The following is a 23,205-nucleotide window of genomic DNA, read 5'->3' on the forward strand; positions in this document are numbered from 1 at the left end:
CTTCTGCAGCCTTGCCCACCCCTCCAAAACCCTAAAATCTGCTGTAACAGCCCCCTCCCCAACGCATAGCATCCCTTTCCCTTCTCCTACCCTGTAGCAGCAACCCTACCCCTCCCTCATCCTATTCCATTAACCCCCTCCGTTCTCCAATCCTAGGTGTCAACAATCCCAGCCCCTCTCTTCTTCCTTCTTACTTGTGGCAGAATAGGAATCCCGGGAAACCTAAAATTCAGAATTTTACCTAACCCCAAAACCTCTTGATGCAACCGAATTTAAGGATTAGGGTTTCTTGAGAGATTTCCCTAAAATTCAGGGTTAGCCCAGAATCTTCTACCGAACCAGTAAATAATTCACAAACAGCTAGTAGGCAATTCTAGGATAACTTGGAAACCTAAGGGAATTGTTATGCGATGAATTGAAAGATATAAGGGTTTTAACAATAACCCAAGGGATGATTTTGGGAGACTAGAAATTATCCTAAGGCTGATGGGAAGAAGAATAAGATAATTTAGACTGACTGCCAGTTAGCCGGTTCTATGAAGATCATAGAAAACTACCCTAGGGACTGTTGGATCATCATAGAAGACTAGCCTAGGTTTGACAAAATACAACTTTTATTTCAAGTTAAGTTCTTTTATTTATGTGTGTTATTTAATTGTAAGGGTACCCTAACTTGCCATCAACCAATATTCCTGGTTCACATTACCCTGCTAGCCAGTTTTATGAAGATATTAGAAAACTAGCCCATACGATCCTATTTAAGCTAGGGATAAATCAGTGTAATTAGGAATCTCCTACTTTCCACGATTCTCGAATGGCATAATGTTCTGTTTTAGGTTCTACTTAGGTGATTACCTAGATTTTAGCCTTAGCTTGTTTATTTTTCAGATTATAGGCTGTTAAGCAAGTTCTTTTTCTATTAGAACTCTGCTTGGAATCTAATAGAAAAATTAGCTTGTTATTTTTCTATTAGAACTCTGTTAAGCAAAGTTCTTTTAGCTTAGCTTGTTTATTTTTCAGATTATTGGCTGCTGCTTCTGCACCACTGTAAGAGTTTCTTCTTGTTTAGTGTTCAAAGTCTGCACTGCTATTAGTTATTTGGTGTTCAAAGTGTTGTTTCCTAATGGGGTTTAAAGCCCAAAGTGGCTGTCGGGAATGATTGGATCAGTCATCCCCTTGTCCATTTGAACCCTGGGAGTTAACTAATCAAGCTTCTCCATCAAGGAGCTTTGTTCAAGTTTCAGACTTAACAAACAAGGTGTTTTATAGTGAATTTTCTGCTCAGCTCAGTCCGACCATCAGATCACCTTCATCTCTGGACAACATCAACACCACCATTAATTGACTCCTCCAAAATTCACTCACATCAGATCTCTCAAAACTCTAGATCTAGCCCCCTTCCAGAACTTTTGAACTTCCAAGAACAACAAATTTCAGACCTAAATTCTGTCAAAATCTAACTATTAGAACTCTCCAAAATTTTGGACCGCGTACATCCTTATGCCTAAACCAAGACTCGACTGCAAGTTACAGCCACATCCACTATTACAACCTTGATTCTTAACCTACCCCCTACATCACCCAATGCAAACCTGTACCCGAACAAGATGTTGTTAACTGGCTCTTAGTCTCGCCTAAGGCTACATCAGAATGAAAATGTGATGATCAAGCTGCAATATATTGCTGCCAATCCAATTTCTTATGGAAGGATGAGTATATTGAGGTTGTTGTCATTGTGAGAAATACAGTTATGCAAAAGCTTGTTTAGCAAGAAAGCTTGGTGTTTTCGATAAGGTAACAAAATTGCAGATTTGTTCACAAGAAAGGCAATGCTATCCAGAGTGTCTGAAGACTTGTTCACCTAGTCGACTTTCATTCTCAGTGACCTATCTTAGGATGCTTAGGATTGGCCTTGTTTCAGAACTGATGAAGAATAGGATTTATTTCTATTAGAGTTTTCCAATTTCTAGCTCATGGCCATCCCAAGGTGAAAATTTTTAAAACTAGTTCCCAAGAGAGTACCATATCCATGGGAAGAAAATAAAATAAAAAGAAAAAAATTCTGTAGCAATTTCAAATCTAGCAATCCACCTATTGACATGTTTACAAAATTTGAACCTTCATTTCTGGATGGTTTTCCTAAACATGGAATCAAATCTCTGCAAAATTTTGACCAGCTGGAACGATATAGTAAGTCAAATAAAAAATGGACCAGAACCAACCGAAATTTCGGAATTTTGGTATATCGACATTTTGAAAATTTCAGTAGAAATCTAGGAAACTTCAAAATTTTCAGTTGAAATCTCAGAAAATTCAAAATTTTCGGTTGAAATCTCAGAAAATTCAAAATTTTCTGCTGAAATCTCAGAAAATGCAAAATTTTCCGGTTGAAATCTCAGAAAATTCAAAATTTTCTGCTGAAATCTCAGAAAATTCAAAATTTTCAGTTGAAATGTTGGAAATTTAGGAAATTAAGGTGAATGCCACTTAAAGGGATGTACTGAATTGACTTTTGTAGCCAAACTACCAATCATACATGCTACTAGAGACATCATATGACTTGTATCAGAATGGATTAGGGTGTTTATTCACAACTTGGTGATCCATATCCTATGATATAATGATAGGTACTCAAGGAACAACGCATGTTAGTTTCATTGGATTTTCACTATGAACGAAACAAATGTGTTAGGACTCTAGGAAAGTCTGATGTGATGATATCCTGGGAAATCATGTAATTAATGATATGAATCTTTGACAATATGTTTTAATGATTTACTTCATTATTTTTTTGGTAAATTTAATGATTTACTTCATCGCTTGTCTAAAACTTTAAATTGCTTATTATTTATGCCCTTGAGTACTTAACCTTATGTACAAATGTGTAATTATGCACAAAGACTCTTGGCATTAACGGGTGCGAATACAAAACACCAATTTAGTAACTACTTTTGCACTATGACCATTTAGATTTGTTAATATAGCCTAAAATAGGGGTTTTGTCTTAGGCCTTAATTTGACCTAGAACCAACCAAAATGACCCATCAAAACTTCACAGATAAATACCATGTTTCGTGAGATCTAACCGAAATTTCAGCATTTCAATCATTTCAGTAGTACCAAAACACCAAGAGATATATACACTCCATCATGAGGACAGAGCGTTAGAACGGTATTGGTCACGATTAGAGGTCTAACATACTTGACTAGGTAGTTTAGGCCTAGACTATTGTAAAACCCTTCTTCCATTCTCAGCTTCTCTCATCTTCTTCTTTGTTTTTGGCTTCTTGAATTCTGAGATCATTACATCACAAACAACACACACTGAGCAACTTCAATTAATTGTCAAATCTACAACATTCTCGTTGAGTGCATCAAATCAGGTAATTTCAATGAATTTCAAAAACAAACTGCATAGTGCAGTAAACTGGCAGTATCTTAGAGCAAAAACAGACATTCTATCCAGACTGCAATCCTGTACGAGTGGAAACAGTGCTGAACAAAACAACTAGTTGTTTTATGTACCTTAGCAGCTATAGATTCCAAAAGCATCCCAATTGTCATCCTTGAAGGAAATGCATGTGGATTAATAATAAGATCTGGTCGTATTCCTGTTACTTCTGAGAAAGGCATGTCGATGTCAGGCCACAACTGCGAGCAAACACCTTTCTGCCCATGTCTACTGCTAAATTTATCTCCGATGACAGGATTTCTCGGGCGCCGGAAACGGATACTTGCCTGTATAAATGTAAAACCAAGAATTTTTAAATGCAGTTTAGAAAGGGAAAAAATCATATTTTTAACGCAGTTTGGAAGTCTAAAATATTTCACACTTTCACCATATTGCAACCAACAACTGAAAAAAGAAAAGAAAAAAAAAACGTTATTTATTTAGAAGAAAGAAAGGAGGTAAATGAGAGGATCCACAAACAGAAAAACTGAACATACACACCGAATTATGAGAAAAATCAATTTCATACAGGAGAAATATTAGGTTGACTGCACCACAATTTATGAGGAAAATGAATATTATCCTGAAGAAATATTAGGTTGACTGCAGATGGGGAATATGACAGGCAATTTTTTTATTCAACCCACTCAGCCATATGGCAACTAAAAAGCATCTTATTGTCTCAAAGAGAGTATGCAATTGACCTACCTACTCTCTGAAACAGGTATGCCAAGGTCAAAACTCTTAAGATACCCCCCCCAAATGGAAACCAATTTGAAGCTTATGCAAATGATGTGACCATCTTGATAATACCGAGAAGTATCAGACTTGTAGGTAAATTAAACAATTTGATCATAAATCAGCCTGATATTGCCTTCCTTTCTAATTGGTTTGATACAGTCCATTTTTGTCCGCTCCTCGGAGCCCTTGAATGTCTCATTGGAATGTTGTCATGTAAATCTTGAGATATCTTCAGAAAGCGCATGGGTATGGACTTCTGCATAAAGATCACAGATGGTTGAAGGTTTTTCCAATGCAGATTGGGATGGAACTTGTGTTGAAAATCAACTACAAGGTATTGTACATTTGTTGGTGGGATCCTTGTATCTTGGAAAAGTAAGAAACAAGTAGTAGTGGCAAGATCAAGCACAAAATCAAATATCGTGCCATGCACATGTGAAATAATATGGATAATGATAGCTACTAAAAGAACTTGGATTTTCTAATGAATCACCAATGAAATTGTGGTGCAACAACAAGGCAACCATTCACATAGCTTCCAACCAAGTCTCTCTCATGAATGCACCAAGCCTATTGAAGTAGATTGTCACTTTGTTCATGAGAAACTACAACAAAATGTCTATCTCCCAAACCATGTCCTCACAGGATAAGAATTACAGACTTGTTTACCAAAGCTCTACGAAATACTAGGGTTGACTATATTTTATAACAAGCTGGGAATGTTTGACGTTTACTCTCCAGCTTGAGGGGGAGTGTAGGAGGGCATTTCGGGAAAAAGAAAGAAGGCTCAAGATTTAGTGCATGAGGCTATTTAAGTCCGTAAGGAACTCTTCTTTCAGTATTTGAATTCTATTGTAAGACTAGTTTTTTCTATTGCAAATAAAGCAGTTCCTTGATGGAGCTCCTCACAATTCTATCACCTTCTCTTTTCTCCCCAGCTTTCTGTTCTTCTTTCCTTCATCTTCTTCCTCTCGACCTCTGGTTTACTGCAGTTCACACAGTACTACGCTACTAAAGACCTAGCTGAGACTAGCATTATTACTGTTGATGAACACAGTATATATGAGCAAAATAAATAAATAACTGGAAATAGAGAAGACATCCAAGCAACCCCCCCCCTCTTGAACTGATTAGAAGAATTGCCAAATGCATAAAAGAGAAAGCAACACAACCCACTAAAAATCTTTAGACAGTTACTTCACATTACTTGGTCAGGCATGCATGTGCTCCGACAGTAACCTGTTCTGCTTCTCTACATGAGTGAAGGTCACAAAGATGAGCACATTTTTCTCTAAAGCTGTAAGTAGATTGTTGATGATGGTAACAAATGAGTAACCAATTAAACATCAGAGCGTGAAGTTTATTAAGTCCAAACTTTGAGTTATAGATATAGATATTGCTATTTTAATCAACTTGTTTCTCTGCCCTTCCCATTTAATCTAGCTTTGTAATCAAGTAATTCAACTGATTCTTTCAACAGAAAATATCAAAATACAACAGAAAATTTTTGGAGAGGCTTTTTATAATTTCTTCAATAGAAATTTCACTTACCTTCTGTAGAGGTTTTTTATAATTTCTCACGTCTACTCCAACATAGTCCACTACAACAGCTTCTGAACCTTTTAATACGGTGTTTTTTGTGGTACTGGTCACTGTATTGTATAGGGTATAATATGGGTCACTTGGACGTAGTAACTGAAAGACAAAAATCAGAAGCATTAACATTAAAGTCTGAGAAATGGACCAAAAAAACATGCAGAGGTGGCACCAACCTGTCCAACATATGGAAGGCCATCAGCGTCAATAAAGGAATGCGAAGACCTGTCTAGGTTACTTCTAGCAAACACCTTCATAGCTTGATCAGACTTGTCACTTTCCGTCAAATCAATTGTCTCCGTCTGCATAAAAGTGCTTGGTCAGGAACTGCACAACTATGTAGCCTGAAACAATCACGCATGTATTGGACAGTTGACACCTTTCTACGTTCATCCGACTTATTCCTGAGGTGGTTTACCCAGGCATAAAAATGAAGCATCTATGCTCAACTGACCAAGGCATCCCTATTTCAAGGGAATTTTGTAATACAATTTGTTGAACAACGAACAACCCACCATTTCTCTGGCCCAGAACAGTACATGACTAAAAGTACTATTTTTTCATCCACAATATAAAGAAATATATCAATCAGCGCTTTCATATATTATTTAAAATATCTTCCAGTAAATTACAGCAGAGTATCACACATTTTCAGAGCACCAACATGAAAAGTGTGCCAAAAACTGTTGTTGTCATCTCCATGAGTGTCTCACAAGAACTGAGCATGAGAGCACTAAAACATAACGGTTTGCCAATCTACTCTTTTATCAATGACATTGTCTACCTTCATTAGAGGAATCTTGGCATTATTTTATGGCCATCCTATTTGCACACTAGATACTTGATATGCAATAAGCTGTTTGGAATAAATGAAGCAAAAAGTGACATTCAAATTGTGATTGTGAGTCTCTTCTTTCTCATAGTTTACTATAGTTGAGAGTCTCCAGACCTTCTTTGAGAGTCTCCAGACCTTCTCATTCTAAAGAACTGTATTATTTGTCCCAACCTGCAAATTTCATTATCCTACTATTGTGTCCTGATCATCACAATTTTAGAAAAATAAAATCATGAATAAAAAGTCATGGTATCCAATTAATTAATTATTTCCACTGTTGTGTAGAGCTAGTTATATGTAAATGCCAATGGCTCTGTTAATTATGCATGCTCTAGGACAAACTTTTATACTGATCTAGATATAAAAGTGAGTAGTTACAGAAAAGGAAAATAATCATATCAAAGTCGTCAGCAACTCACTCTATAGGCAACCCAAGGTATTAGAAGAGTCTTGGATGCAAGGCCATCAAAGTGTCCACCTAGGCATCCAAAGCAACCAACAAACCCAGATGCCAGGACATTGTCTAGGAGATGCCTTGACAATTATGTATCATATGCAGGAAGTAAGGAGACTGTCACATGAGGACCAGCAATACAGTTTCCAGTTTCAGCTGTTATACCAAGCATGGAGAAGCAAATCCTAATAGGACTTAAAGACATAACAATGATTTATGGCTACTGCCACAACACCTGTAACCCTCAAAGGGGCCAGCATCCCCATTGATATGCCAATCAAGTAGACCAGGCACTTCGTGTGTTGCTCTCTACACATGTTATAAATTCTATGTTTTCTATTATGATAGTCAAGGAATTGCCCTAAGCGTTGCCAACGCACCATTTAGGTGTTTAGGCAGATCAACGGGGATACGGGTTGCTGCCACCCTGTTGTTGGGTGCCTTGACAGTGGCAAAATTTGTATTGAACCAGTTTTAGGACTTATTAATAAATCTTCATTTAAGTAAAAAAAATTACAGTGGTATTGCATTTACTAAAGATATTTTGCATAGTTAGTAAATATCACTCATATGAGTCTAATAAAAATAATTAAAAAATGAATTTACAATTTCCAAAGCGGAACAAGATCAACCCCCGAATTCAAGAGAAAAAACTAGATTATTAGTGCTAGGTGAAATTATAAACATTTTATAAACCTTAAATTGATAACTTTATAAACCTTAATATGATAAAACATTCCTAAAAGCCAAAATATAAATTTGTTTTGATGTCTTGAAAAAAATATATACCTTAATTCATAATAATTTAGACAACATTAGCGCACACACATCAAAGTCTAACCAGAACATACTCCAATATATAAATCATATTTAAGCAATCTTAGATTTCTTTGCAAGATTGTTTTGTACTCTACCTAATACAAAAAGTTTTCATCATAAAATAAAATAAAAATATTCTGATCAATCAAATTTCATAGAGAACAAAAATGTTCTTTTCTAAATTGAGAGCAATCTAATTATTTATTGATAAGAGTGAACCAGGTGTCAAAGACTTCCGCACATGCAAAGTCCCAAAGGGGCAATTTCCTACACAGCTTAGCTCAGCAATTTATGCTGAGTTAGCTGTTTTGATGCCGTAACCTCGAGCTACAACTTGAGTTCCATCGACAATTGTGTAGGGCCTGCCCCTAATCTAATTAATTATAGGCAAGCATATATATTCTATGAAACTTATAAACCATATGTGAAACTAGGTATACCTGAAAATGACAAAGTCCAAGAAAATATAAACCAAAGTATGTTTTGATTGTTTCAAGAGAAACAGGGATATAGGAGAGCCAGTTTAGTTTTATGCCAAGAGAATCTTTCATCGGAAGCTACCTACTTCTTAAGGAGGCCCATGGAACTTTGTAGAGCTTGGAAACTCCCAATTCATCTTTATCAACCAAGAAAAGGCATATGATAGAGTACCTAGGGAGCTCATATGGCTAGAACAAGAGAAGACAAGGAGCATAAGTAATATATGGACATAATTAAGGACACGTATAAAGGTGCGGTCAGCAGTGTTGAAATTGTGGGAGTCAAAGTAATGAGTTCTCAATTTCAACTAGGTTACACCAAGGATTAGCCATAAACCCTTATCTTTTGCACTCATTATGGATGATTAACCAGGAACATAGAGGATGAGGTCCCTTGGTGTATGCTTTTCACAGATGATAAATTTTAACAGATGAGATGGTGGAAGGGGTTAACGCAAGTTGAATTTATGGAGATTTTCTGGAATCATAAAGCTAAGTTGAGTATATCAATAACAGAATATATGATTATTTACTTAATTTAACAATCAAAAGCAGTGAGGTGGTGAAACCTGAGGACCAAGAGCTACGACAAAGTGATAGCTTTAGATGCTTAGGGTCAACTTCTAATAAAAATGGTGATATAGAAGATGGTTTTCCCACCCAATTAGATTAGGATGGATGAAATGGAGAGACACCCAAGGAGTGTTATATGAGAAATGCATTCTTGTTAAACTTAAGGGAAAATTCTAGCGGACAATATTAAGAATATGGAATGCAGTGCTGGCAGTTGAAAACAGTAATGAAGATAAAATGAGTGCAGTAGAAATGAGGATGTCGAGGGTGATGTGAGACAAGACTATGAGAGATAGAATAAAGAATGGTTGGTTTATAATCGAAATTGGAGTAGCACCAATCCAGGAAAAGCTTCGTGAAAATCACCTGAAGTGGTATGCACCTCTCCAACAAAGAATATGGATGCACCCATAAGGAAGAGCAACCAGATTCAGTTAGACAGTTAAAAGTAGGGAAGACCAACATTGATTATTAATCATGGTAGTAGTTTTTAAATATATCATCGTGGTAGGAATCAATCCAAGTATGACTATTAGACAGAGGCATATAGAACACAAAGAGTTGAGTGGCTAACTCCCTATTAGGTATGTTCCCAAGATGCAATTATGACATCCACCACTTATCTTCTTTTTCCACTCTCTTCGTCTCTTGTTTATTGCATTTTGATTCCATTATTTCTATTTCTACCACAAACACTATAAAGCTCTTTTGGGTCCACGTAGGATGTAGCTTGACCCCATTTAGTTGGGATAAGGTTAGGGTGGGTGGTTGGTTTTTCCATTAGTTAGGTTTTTCACTTCTGATTTCTTATTTTTCTATATTAATTTTGTATGCCTTGACATTTGCCTAATGTTGACTTCTATGATAATAATTACATAACTAATATATTTAAAATTTCGTAAATGGAACACAACTTAAACCACCTAGGCACTGCTTAGACACCGCTAAAGCGCTTTGGAAGAACATTGAACTCCTTAGAATAGCATGAAATGTGGAAAACTCAATATAATGATTGTGACTCCTCCCTTGGGTAGATGCAGAGATGGTATTACTTCTACCAGTCACGGTTTCAAGTTAAAGAAGTGCGTAGGATCTGCTGAATAGGCTTGACAAGGTTGAAGAAACAATGGAAAGGGACCAATGAAAGTTCAAAAAAACACTAAAAAAATCAACTCAAGCCTCCAACTCTTCAAAAGTCAATCTACCCCAAAGCCCTTGAAAGTCAGTCTCAAACCCAAACAAAATTTTTATGAATGAATGAATCAAATCATTATCTGAAAAGATCTGAGAACCCAATTAGGAAGGGAAGATACATGGTGGTCCAGATAGGGTTTAATTGAAGTAACAAAAAGACAGGAAAGTCAAAGATGAGGAAGAAATGAATGTGAGCTTAAAAGGTGAAATCAAAATAAGAGAACGAGGTGGTGGTGTTCTAGGAATAGGGCAAGAATACCGAGACTGGTTCCCACCGTAAAAGCATGATGGAAGAGTGAGTCGCAAAAATAATGACTTATGTCTCAGGACTCAGGAGAGCATAGCCATGTTCTATTTATAACAAGAGAAAGAGGGTAATACAAGTAGACACCCAAAAGCATGGTTCATGTTTTGGTGAGATTTCACCAAACTTTTCAGTGTTTGAAAAACTCGAGACAAAGCAAACCAAAAATTCTTGTGTTTCAATTGGTTTTGGTTGTTGAAACTCGTTTTGAGATTCAGTCCATCCCATGTCATATTTTCTCATGTTCCGATGGAGATCTGTGAATTTTGCAGAACTTGTCTCGATCACCTTGGCAGTTTCAACTCTCTCGAGCTTCCTAACTGTTTTCTTTCTTTTTTTAAATTCAAACCTCTTTTTCACCCAAATCCATCCATTCCTTTGTGATTCTTCCTCCCATTTGCTACATTAAGGTAGAATAAAGCTCATTTGAAGAATTCTTCTCCAAATCTTGATTTTGTGATAGTTGACCCATCAATAAATGTTAGGTCTTGTTCAAATCAATATATGCTTAGTTTAGGGGTCTGAATACCTGATCTATGGATAAAAGAAGAAAGAAAGAAAGAAAGGAAAAAAAAGTAGTCCTAGCATGGGAGTCATCTGCTGCTACAATGTCTGCACATGGATATGGAGTTGGATCAGGATCATCCCTTCAATATGAGGTTGGATCAGGATCAGGATCAGGGTCATCCATTGTGAGCTCCATTTTTAGGTATCCATCACAACCAGTTCATCTGTCATCCTCTTACAGCTATAGTGACCCATTCCCTAGGGTGGGATATCTCTTTGACATTGACGGTAGGACCAATAGATGGGCAGTAATGGAGTAATGGACTACCAAAACAGCTGGTCCCACACCATGTCATGGATGTCTACGCTGCACATTCAGAGGACAGGCTGAGACAGATACAACGGTATGAGGCTTGTAGCATGGATCCACTGAGATCCTGGCACAAGTTTCTAATTGCTTCTTTAATTTGTGGTTATCAAGTTGTTTATACTGGTTGATTGTATGAAACATTTAAAGTACATTGATTACAATTTACAACTCTCTGTATTTCTCGGAACAGATTATACGTCCTCAATCAGTAGGATATGAATGAGTACTTCTCAATGATAATTAATGTAAAATATCTCACCCATTGAGTTTACAAGTACATGCAGAAACTCAGGTCAAAAAACAGTTTACTAGGGCTGCAACCAGGGACTATTCCCTGGTTTAGGCCCATCCAACCAAGATTTTGGCCATATCTCAATTTCAAGGCAGGCCAAAACTGTCCCTCAAAACTGAGATGTTGAACCTTGCCCAAAACTGTATGAAATTATTAAATTTACCCACAAAAGCCCTAGAACCCACATCGCAATATGACAGAACTAACATCTTCCATCATCTACATATCTGCCTCGCAGGTGAACCATTAAGCCAAATTTTCTAGCTGGAAATCAATTGAGGGGGGGGGGGGAAAAAGAGGCCCAAGAATGCGATTGATTGAACCTACATTACACCAAGTTTAAAATTCAACAAGAATCTGGTAGAATAATCCAATGATCATTGTGTAGGATTGGTACCAGTAAATAATGAATTATAATTCAAAAATCTTCCACCAATATGTCAAGAAAACAGCTGAATGACAGAAAATTGGACTTGGTATCAAGTATTTCACAACATGGCCAACCACCATAGTTCAAATTTCGACTGAGATGGGCCGAAATTTTTGCTAAATCTTGGTTCCCCAAGAAATTGTGACCATGGTTATCAAAGCGTCCGCCTAGGCGCGCCTAACCGGCCGCCTAGGCGGCAAAGCGGTTTTTGAACCTCTTAAATTGTTGCCGCTTAACTAACAGGCTGATTTCTTGCAGCTTTTTTGCTTGGGCACTATTGTTTTGCCACTTTTTGCGCCATATTGCCGCCTAGATGCTAAAGTAACCGCTTTTTTTACATTTTGTAATTTGTGCATATTATTATTATTATTTTTAAATCATAATTTATTCTACAATGCCGTATATAAATTTAATTATGTGAGCCATTTCGGAATCGAGGCCCAATTTGCAAATGAACTTGGAGCCTCGGCAGAGAATGTGAAGCATGAGCCATATTCAACATTGATAATCAATGAATCATTAAATAAACAATGACTTGGAAATCGGAATAATGAGATCTATTAATTTATCATGTCGGCATTGTTTGGTTAAAAAAAGGGAAAAATGGATACATCAATTCTGATTACTGATGTATGCACAAGACTACAAGACACTTACTTGGCATTACACTATCATAGAGGTAAGTAAGAATGTAAAATTACTACTTTCATTTTCATTTTTCACATTGATTACTAATATAGTACATACTACATAATTATTGTTATGAATCTTATGATGCTTGATGAAGTTATGTTTTTAATCTTTTTTTGGATAATTTTTCATAATTGTGATTCTTGAATTTTTTTATTTTTTATTTTTTATTTTTATGAATGTGATTGTTGAATGTTTGTTTAGGACTTTAGTTTATTATAAATAATATTTGTATTAAAAAGTAGTTATATTAAAAATATTGACTAAACCGCTTTTGTCGCTTTATTGCCGCCTAAGCGCCGCTTAGTCGCCTAAACGCCAAGACGGATCCCCAATCACTTTGGTCGCTTTGCCGCTTTAATAACCTTGATTGTGACGAAACCATGGGTTAGTTCTAAAAACTAGTTGGTTTCAATGAGTTCTAAAAAAATTTCAGAAGTTCTGACCAATATCTCGGAAAACTCAGTAGTTTCGGCCAGTATGACCAATTTCAACCGACACAATTTCAACATTTTCCAACAAATTTCGGCAAGTTTTGGAAAGTAATAACCAGTTTCACTGGTTTCGAACAATTTTGACTAGCCCATCACATGTGAAGTTTTACCCACAAGAATCCCTGGCTTAGACGTGCTTTCAACCCATCTTGCCACATCTCAGTTTCTAGCTGGTTGAAACCAGCCTCAAAACCGAGATCTTGATCCTTGCCAACACACTAAAAAGGACTACCAGCCGAACGTAGTAAAATGAAAAGTAAATAGCTCTGCTAAATGACAGTCAAATTATACTAGTAAAATAAACAGAGTAAACCCAATGCACGAAGCTCCTACCACTGCAGGGTCCGGGGAGGATCATAATTAGTAGACCATCTTAGATAAACTAACCATCTTCAAGAAGAACAATCATACAAAGATTGCTGTAAATGTGGACAATAAAAGCACGAAAGAGTGCTAATAACATTTGCCAACATAAAAATTCTTAAAAACCAATTAAATAAGCAATTTAACAACATAAGCAAACCTGGTAAATGGTCCCACGACAGAGCCCACGGTCCACAGAAGACTTATTCAAGATCATGGCATCCTCCATATCATATCTGAAGAAATTATGTCAGCATATGAGAGATGTAGCATGCAAAGATACAACATAAACCAGAAATGCTTACCCTGTATTAGACAAAACTGCAACTATTGCATTTGTCCCTGTGGGGAATTCATCAATGTTGTATGTTGAGTAAGCACGAGTACGTACAATGGGAGTTTGTGGAGTCTGCGTTGAACAAAATCACTGTTATGAAATTAAAATAAAGAGTAGCAGGACTCACAGAAAATATTGTAAAAATTCGAGCAGGAAAAGTGCATCCAATTAACTAGGATGATGGTACAGCAACGCAGGAAATAATGGCATACTAGTAACTAGTAAGTAGGTTAAAAAGATTGCACAAAAAGAATGAGGGATGATATACAACAATCAGAATACATTCTCCAATCTGCAAGTCGCATTACAGGAATCAGAAACTATTCAAGACGGTTCTGTTCTGCTCCACATAAGGTTTTTGTTCCCTCCCCCTCTTTGGCATGACACATAATACATCTTAATTATTTAGAGACAAGAATCTTGTCTCCATCAACTTTTAGATGCAGTGGCGACATAGTATCAACTTTTAGATGCGGTGGCGACATATTGACTGAATAAATAAGACCCAACATCTTGTAAAGGAAAAAAGAAAGGGGGCTCAATCTTAGGGTTCATGCTAATTAAGAAAAGAAAGAGAGGTTAATTCTCGAGACATTGTTTTCTGTTAAGTTACAGGGTTAAAAAGATGTTGATAAGTATTTTGTTTTAATTATTTAAAATCTAAGAAATAAGTGTTTCTTCCCCGCTAATTTTAATGAAACAACTGAATTTGTTTGTAGTTTTTTAAGGGCAGATAAAAACCTAAAGCATCTATAGGAGCATTTCAAGACAAAAGATTAAGAAGCTAGTGACTGAACTGAGAGGGGATTGAACACCACGATGATTTCTGCAAAGAAGAACCATTCCATGTAGTACATCTGGGATGGAGGAGGATGCTTTTCCAAATATATCTTGCTGCTGGGTCATTTGGCAAATGGAACAGGAAGGGTGAAGACTAATGGTCTCTCTGGCATGATTTGTATTTTTAGTTGTCTGATTAATATCTATTCTTGCTGGTGTTTGTATGGTTTATAATGCCTATCCCTATTTACTAAAATATAGAAGAAAAAAAACACAAATAACTCTTAGATATCCAGATAAAGTGGACTCCATCTTCCATGTTAGGTGGGGAGGCACTTTTTACGCCTCTGTACCAGGATGTAAGGGGCTATGCTGCCTTTCAATGTTTTATGCATACAGGCATATCAAACCTATTTCTAATTACACAATACACTGTACAAATAGTAACCAGGCAAATATAATTGGAGACCATAATTTATTGTCACAAACAATTTCTCAGAAATAGGTGATAAATAACAATACATTCCATACACCAGAGACCCTACGTGCTTCAGGAATTAATTCAGCCCCACCTGATCTAGGAGTGCCCAACCATGAGATAGATGACAGTGATGCATAACCAAGCAACACGTAATCAGGACGGGGGTGTTTTGAGTTGGGTAAATTAGGGGTTGTATGGCAATGTTCCTGTTTCTTGTTTCTTGCACCTTTTTTTTATCTTAATTTTATTAAAAGAAACAACCCAAAACATGCATGTGTATCCAATAAAAAAAGGCACAAGAAACAAGAACATTGCCATACAACCCAAAACATGCATGTGTAACCGGCCTGTTTCTTGTGCCCCCCCCCCCCCCCCCCAATTTTTAAACAAACCAGCACTTTGACACACTTCTAAGCCCACTTTGAGAAACATCAATTTGGTGTCTCTAAACCGGAAAGAAAAAAAAAAGAACTTCTGTCAAAAGGCGGCGGGGCATTCTTGTCTTTTTGACATCAAAACATAACCTTCTTTTTGAAACACTAAAAACTCAGTTTTCTTCACTGTTTCATTTGTTTTTTTGTTACAGAAAAGTTTTTCCTCTGTAATCATACACAATCTCAGCACCCAGAAACAGTGAAAATGCGTAGAAACAGGAAAAACTGCTTCTTACCTAAAGACAGGGAAACGAAACAGAATCATTGCCATATGACCCCTTATTGAACCGTTATAAGTTTCAGCGCTGAGATTTTTAACGGAAAATGTCTCTTATGAATGGTTGATGGGTAGTAACCATTCCACCCAGTTCACAGGGAACAAAATCTATGGTTTTCTCAAGCACCCATTACCATTCTTCTTTGAAATTGGATGCAAAAAATTAGATCAGTTGCTTTTAGCTCAAGCCATCCAGATATTTGATTTTAGGGAACACCGGACCCCCGAGGTTGGCCCGCATTTTAGTCCAAAAAATAGACACGCACTACCACCCCGAGGACAATAAGATCAATTAAGGACAACGAATTTTATGACCAAAATACCCTCAATCTATTCTACCGTAAGATTTGCATATTTTACAAAAACCAACGGGAAACAAAAGAGTGGGGGCGTATTCGACCGCATAGACACCCCCATACCTCCAAGGCCGTTAGATTTTAGACAGTGGATCTTCCAACGGATGAACATAAACCATCCGAAAAAATACATTTCTAAATCCCTAATCTCTCAACCTCACGTCTCCACCGCCGGCGCCCACAACCCGCATTTCCTCCAACCCGCGCACGACAAACGCCACACCGGCACAACCTGCTCATTCTTTGGCCGCGGTGGGTTGGAAGAGAGCGAAAGGCCCTCTCCCCGACGGAGGCTGCGGGGCGGGGGGACCCGCAACCACAACGAGCTTGAATGAGAGAGAGAGAGAGGGCAAACATTGAAAAATCGACTCTCTCTCGCCAACTTTGGTTTTTATTATGAAATCTCTCGTTTCTTTAACCCAAACAACGTCTCTAAGTTTTGATTCTCCAATGGCAAAGAGTTGATATCTTCTATTATGAAATCTCTTGTTTCTGAGAACCGCGACTCAATCTTTGGTTTTCATGAAATTCTTATCCGTTCTTTAATTCCAAACAACTCTCTCTAAGTTTTGATTCTCCAATAGGAAAGAGTTGATATCTTTTCTATTATGAAATTCTTCTCCGTCTTGAGAACCCGCGATTTACCGAGGTTAATGGGTCCTCTGTTTCAAGCGGCGGTGGCAAATGGTGTTCGGATTAGAGGGTCCTCAAGGAAATAAAAAAATTAGAGGCGGAAAATGCTCTTATGAAAAATGCGAAAAACCGCTGGATCCATCTTCAAGATGTGCCGTTACTCCGATTAAGATTTCCAAATTTCTTGTTGATCTGTTAGTTTCCTGCAAGAGATAGCAGATAAACGGCTGGCCCAATACACGCGACGACTCTTTTTTTTACCACAAAAAAAAAAAAGGATGAAGGGAAAAAGTGTTCTAAATTCTAATCGATTCAATTGTGGCCGGAGTTGAAGACGAAAAAAGACAGAGATGGCGGTGACGCTGAGGATGGAGACGAAGGAGACGAGAGAGAGAGAGAATTGAAAAGTTAAAAATGTGTATTTTTTCAGATGGATTTATGTTCATCCGATGGAATGATTCACGTTTCACCATTGAATTGAATTGTGAAGAAAATATACAAATCTTATTATAGAATAAATGTGAGGGTATTTTGGTCATAAAAATCACAAATTGTCCTTAATTGGTCTTATTGAATAGTTCAGGGGAGGTAGATGCAAAGTGTCCATTTTTTTGGACTAAAAATGACATGAACCAAACCTCAGGGGGTCCAGATGAAAATTACCCTTGATTTTAAGTATTAACTTGAAGTACAGTGTTGTTAAATGATGACTTGATTTAAGAAGGATCCAGATCTCCCTCAACTCAACTCAGATCAGTCTCAGATTTTGAGGATTGAGACCAGAATACAGAGCTTAAAGCAGGTTGGGCAAGGCTGGTACAGAGATTGATTGGATGTTCAAACATGGAACCTATGGTAACTTTCAGGGTCCCCCACCTCAGGGGAAAATTTTTTGATTCAAGACTTAATCTTTTAAAGAGGGTGAGTATTCAATTCCACTTGATAAAATTTGACACTAATTGAGGCCCTAAAGAATCCCCTGCAAATTCACAACTGGGAGTTTGATCTTGAAAACTACTTTGTTCATGTACCTAGTACGGTGCTTGGTTCAATTGTTCGATCGAGATTCTATTTTCTAAAGTTCCAGAGAGACTGAAGCCCCTGGAAACTTGAAAGTGGGGTTTGGTCTAGAAAACTACCAGTCACGCAGTGCTATGATTGGTTTAATTCTTTCAGACTAGAAACATTTAACCTAGACACTGATAGTAAGAAGAGCTTCCTATTAATAGTTGTTACAAAATAAACTTTAATGAAACAAAACAGTGCACAAGAAGAACTAAGAAGAAGAAAAGGGAAGGAGAAATAAGAATTGATAGGAATCCCACAAGCGTGCGATTCTAGCTTAGCACTCCTAGAATCGCAACCTCTTATTTATAGATAATAGTCTAGATTACAACTTGAGAAGCAAGTCATCTTGCCCTCTAAAAAAGGAAATAAAGAGTACAACCTATGGATAAAATTTTCGAGTCTTCTTACTCCTAAAAGCTATTCAAAATAGAAAGTACTGAAAAAGGAAAGTTCTGAAATTAGTAATTAATAGAAAATAGAAACTATGCTTTCTAGAATACCAAAACATGTGTAGCAAGATTCCTACAATAGAAAGAGTAGTATATCTAAAAAGGAAACAAGGAATAATGGCATAACACTATTCACGTTACTGTTCATGTGAACAGTAACAACCCAAACTTCAAAACTCCCCCTCAAGCTGGAGTATATACAAATAAAACTTCAGCTTGCACAATAAGAATAAACTTGAAAGGTAGCATCAATCTTGAATCGTGTAGCAATGGCAAACGTCAATAAACACTGAGAAAACTTCACCTAGGAGATGATCAACACCAACTTAAAAAAAATTAATTCTTCATGTCCAAAGAACCATCCAATAATGAGAACAATCAACGATGTTGAAGACGAACAAAATCCATAAGTATAGCAGGATCAAAGACATTATCCCCATAATGCCGGTAGTAGAGAGAAATATCCACACTAAATCTTCAAAATTGCAACTCCAATGTCCTTATAAATGTTTCGCAAGAAGGCAAGTAGTAGGTAAAAGGCAATATTGATTACTATGGAACAAGTAGGTAGGTAAAAGACATTATAGGTTACTCTGGAACAAGTAGGTAAGGTAGTATGGGTTACTACGGACCAAGTAGGTAGGTAAAAGACAGTATGGGTTAGAGTGGACCAAGTAGGTAAGTTAAAAGACAGTATAGGTTAATGCACAATATAGGTAAAGGTAGCTAATGATATTGTTGTAGAATGCCATAAGTTGAGGACAAAGATCTTCACAATTAATATCCATCAGCACATCTTTAGTAGATATAGAATACGGTACCATTCTCCCCCTCACGTGTAGCATTACACGTGGACAATTAATGGCAACCAATAACCAATATCCAGTTTAAAAAGATCCCAAGAAATATAATTTCCAAGTTCTCCTCATGGTAGGGAATGTTGTAATGTGGTAAATATATAGTATCAGTGGTAAATGTAGTCCAATGGCGAGGAGTTATGGTATAGATGGGATTTAATAAAAAGCAAAATATGGTCGAGGAGGGATAGGCACAGGTTCAGCTATGGATAATCAAGAACAATAAAAATAAAAATAAAAAGCAAAATATGTGTAAGGACCAAAGGTTGGTTGAAAAAAAAATTTGTTAGAAACAACAATAGTCAATGGAGTAGAACCTAGCTAATACTAAATTCAGGTCTGAGATGTTGAAAAAAATCTTAGAAGAAACAAAGTAGGTATAAGTCTTCAGGGGGAAAAAACTTGCAAAAATTTAATTCTCCCCACGAAATAGGGAAACAGTTGCCCAAGGATTCGCATGAAACGTTGTATAGCATCGTAGGTTATAAACTAGTAGTTGAGATGCAAACACAGCTAGATAGGTAAATCTCAGCCCTTATCATATAAAAAGGAAACAGTTGCCTAGGGATTAAATGCTAGGTAGATCGAACCTTAGAGAAGACCCCCAACAAAAAAGCTTGTGTAGGAACCATCATGTAAAGGATTGCAAACTAAAACATACAGCCAATCTTCATATGGATTCCCTGGGTTGTTAGTATCATGGATAGGTATTATTTGAGTCCTTCATAAGTCATCAAAGAAGCAAACCATATAAACCAATCGCCATCCCAAATAAATCTCCAGAAACCAGCAAAAGATCCCATGATCTGTAGTACAAACTCATGAACCAGCTGCAGCTAGAACTTGAAGAAGAATCATAAAATAAATTCTGCAAAGTGCATAACCGAATAGGGTAGAACAAAAAACTGTAGTATGCAAAAACAAAAGGCTAAGGAAGGGGATAAAAAAATATATCAGAATATCATCCAAGTTCTGGGATCTTCCAAAGGGGTAATAGGTGGGGAAGATCAATTTACATTAATACTTAATCTAACAGTATATTAGTTGCAACAGTAGGTGGTTGCGCACCAAGGAAAACCAAAAGAGAACTTCAGAAGAGAATACTTGAGAACAACATTGTTTTGATTAAAAAAGCTCTGATGACATGTTAGAAAATAAACTTCAATGAAACAAAACAGTGCATAAGAAAAACTGAGAAGGAGAAAGAAGAATTGATAGGAATCACACAAGCGTGCGATTCTAGCTTAGCACTCCTAGAGTCGCAGCCTCTTATTTATAAATATCAATAGTCTAGATTACAACTTAAGAAACAAGTCATCTTGCCCTCTAAAAAAGGAAATAAAGAGTACAACTTATGGACAAAATTTTTCTAGTCTTCTTACTCCTAAAACCTGTCCAAAATAGAAAGTACAAAAAAAGGAAGGTTCTGAAATTAGTAACTAATAGAAGATAGAAACTATGCTTTCTAGAAACTACCAAAACTTGTGTAGCAAGATTCCTACGTTAGAAAGAGTAGCATATCTAAAAAGGAAACAAGGAATATGGCATAACACTGTTCACGTGAACAATAACAGCCCAAACTTCAACAATAGTAATTCTGTGTTACTGGCCAGAAGGCCCCCTATCCTCGACTGGTGCGGCCAATATTTACTCCAAGAGCATCTTTTAACCTAAAGCTTTGTACTTATGAAGTTAAGGGATTTCTAGTTCAAGATCTCGATCTCACTCCCTAAAAATAGTGAGTTGGGCCAAGCTCTCAGCATGATCCCAGGGAGATCCCCCCCCCCTTCTCTTTTTTGGGTGGGGGATGGGGGGTCAATTCAACTGGAACTTAATTTCCTGCCTATTTCAGGCCTTATCAACCCATGCTACGCAAGATAAGGACCATAGCGCCCCTACAATATCAACACAATGGTGCCCCAGATTGTGTATGTGACTATGTGAGTTTTTTTTTTCCTTTGGGTGTGTGGGGGGGGGGGGGGGACGGGAGGGGAGGGGAAGAAGTGTTAATAAAAGTTCCCTTTTGGAACCCAAGTTGGAAACTGCTGTGTTTACGCGAAAGACTAACATACCCTATTGTACACATAATATATTCATATAAAAAAACCCTTAATTCACACATTAAAGTTCATAAAAGTTTGTTTATACAGTACACTAATTCAAAGCTCAACCTAGGGAGTTCAAATTACAACCCAAAGGGATAATTCATGACCCTATGGTCGTCTATTCCACATGATGCTAAATTGCCAATATGTGCCAAGCAGCTTCTGCTAGATCCGAAAAATATCAGGCAGTGGCTTGTCCTACCAAAGAACAAGAGAAATACTAGAAGAAATTTCATGATTGGATCTAGCAGCAAGAACCCAGGAGAAACTGTCCAAACTAAGCAAGATCTACTGGCTCAACTCAAGGGAAACCTGAGCCCTTTATAAATGCTGGTTTCATTGAGATCAGTCAAAACAAAATCTCAGTCCAAGATCTCAACTTAGTAGCTGTGGATTTTAATCTTGCCCCTAGATTGTCTTGCTATCTCAGAAAAGCAAGATATCTCGTAAATTTCTGTCTACGAATAGAGACCATACCCTCAGACCAAAAAGTCTAGATGAGGTTTTGGAAGAAAAAAAAAAGAGATTTTGTGGTAAAAAACTAGGAATGTAAAAGGGAATCTATAAAACCAAGTTAGACTCACGTCTGCATTTCTTTGAGGATATCCAAAGCATTGTTGTCAATGCGTCACCAAAGCACCGCTTAGGCATCCAAGCTGATTTACAGGGGGCCTAGTCGGTTGCTGCCTTATCATGGGGTGCCTTGCACTAGTTTAATTAGTATCGGACCAAAATCTAGTGTTTATTTATGCCAAATATCATGTAAGAAACTTCTTTTTATATTTGATATTTCATTTGCTTAAGATATACAGGTAAGAAAACATCTCCTATTTGAAACCAATAAAAATAGGTCACAAAAGATTTCCATAAAAATAGACGGTCAACCCCCCAGGTATGGTTTATTTATGTTAGAAAAGAAGGGGGAAGAGCATCCATGCTTAAATCACCACACCTGCCTCAACATCGCCTTAGCAGGTGCCTTACTGCCCTAAATGCTTCAAGTTTTCAACTGCCCTAAAACGCCTTAGATTGCCTCAGCACCATGACAACTATGATCCAAATTTTTATTTGAATTAGCCAGGAAAAAAAATCATGCAATTCTAACAGAAACCTAATTAATAATATACAAGAACGATGAAAATTCAACAGATTCTAACGAATGAGGGGATGAGAACTCCAAGACTAAAAAACGGACTGAAAGCAAATTTTATCTGTTTTTCAGTTGGGGCTTTTAGGGGTGGGGGTGGAAGATCACGTTACACAATCAATGATGTAAATCAGCAAACATCAGAATCAGGTACACATCTGTATTGTTTATTGATATCCTGGTCCGATCAGATCAAATCCATTTAGGTTCCCAGGGAAAACCCCTTAAGATTTCCAAGGTCTAAATCTCTCATGATGCTAGACAAAATCCATCCCCCCCCCCCCCCCCCAAAAAAAAACCAGAAAAAAAAAAACTAGGGGCTGCAACAATCTTGAACCAACTCAATATCTACCTCTCTAAATTCCTCCTAAAACAAAGATTCCAAGAAATACCTCCATTCTCTCTAAACCTAACGTGCTTGCAAAAAATGGACAACAGTTACAGTCTAGGATATTACCTCTCAAATGTGGGAAATCAAATACATGGAGGATATAACCCGATCCCACAGGCACTCCTGCTCCATGTGAAGTTGTGAACCTCCATGTCTTAGTTGGCAAGCAAAAGGTAAGTTCTGAATTGAAAAACAATATTTGATTATACTGATTCTGAGTGGTAGGCCAAACAGATCTAGATGAAAGTCTGTCCTACGTGAGAATCGAAGATCCATCTGAGCTCTCGGTGATCAGTAA

At 37.1% G+C, this 23,205-nt stretch overlaps 1 protein-coding gene across 1 annotated transcript in view; it reads right to left on the minus strand.

Moving 5' to 3' along the window:
• The window catches only part of NRPA2 (nuclear RNA polymerase A2), a 53,456-nt gene that overhangs the window by 5,341 nt on the left and 24,910 nt on the right, over window positions 1-23,205 (minus strand). Inside the window, exons 20-24 of the mRNA XM_089141068.1 lie at window positions 13,898-14,001; window positions 13,753-13,828; window positions 5,965-6,090; window positions 5,744-5,887; window positions 3,526-3,738 (exon numbers count right to left, since the gene is read on the minus strand). Of these exons, the coding sequence (XP_088997194.1) occupies window positions 3,526-3,738; window positions 5,744-5,887; window positions 5,965-6,090; window positions 13,753-13,828; window positions 13,898-14,001 (663 nt within the window). The remainder of the gene's footprint in view (window positions 1-3,525; window positions 3,739-5,743; window positions 5,888-5,964; window positions 6,091-13,752; window positions 13,829-13,897; window positions 14,002-23,205) is intronic.

This window comes from Hakea prostrata, chromosome 11 (genome assembly GCF_041222555.1).
Source record: "Hakea prostrata isolate BN-2017 chromosome 11, UWA_Hpros_2, whole genome shotgun sequence".
NCBI classification, from domain to species: Eukaryota; Viridiplantae; Streptophyta; class Magnoliopsida; order Proteales; family Proteaceae; genus Hakea; species Hakea prostrata.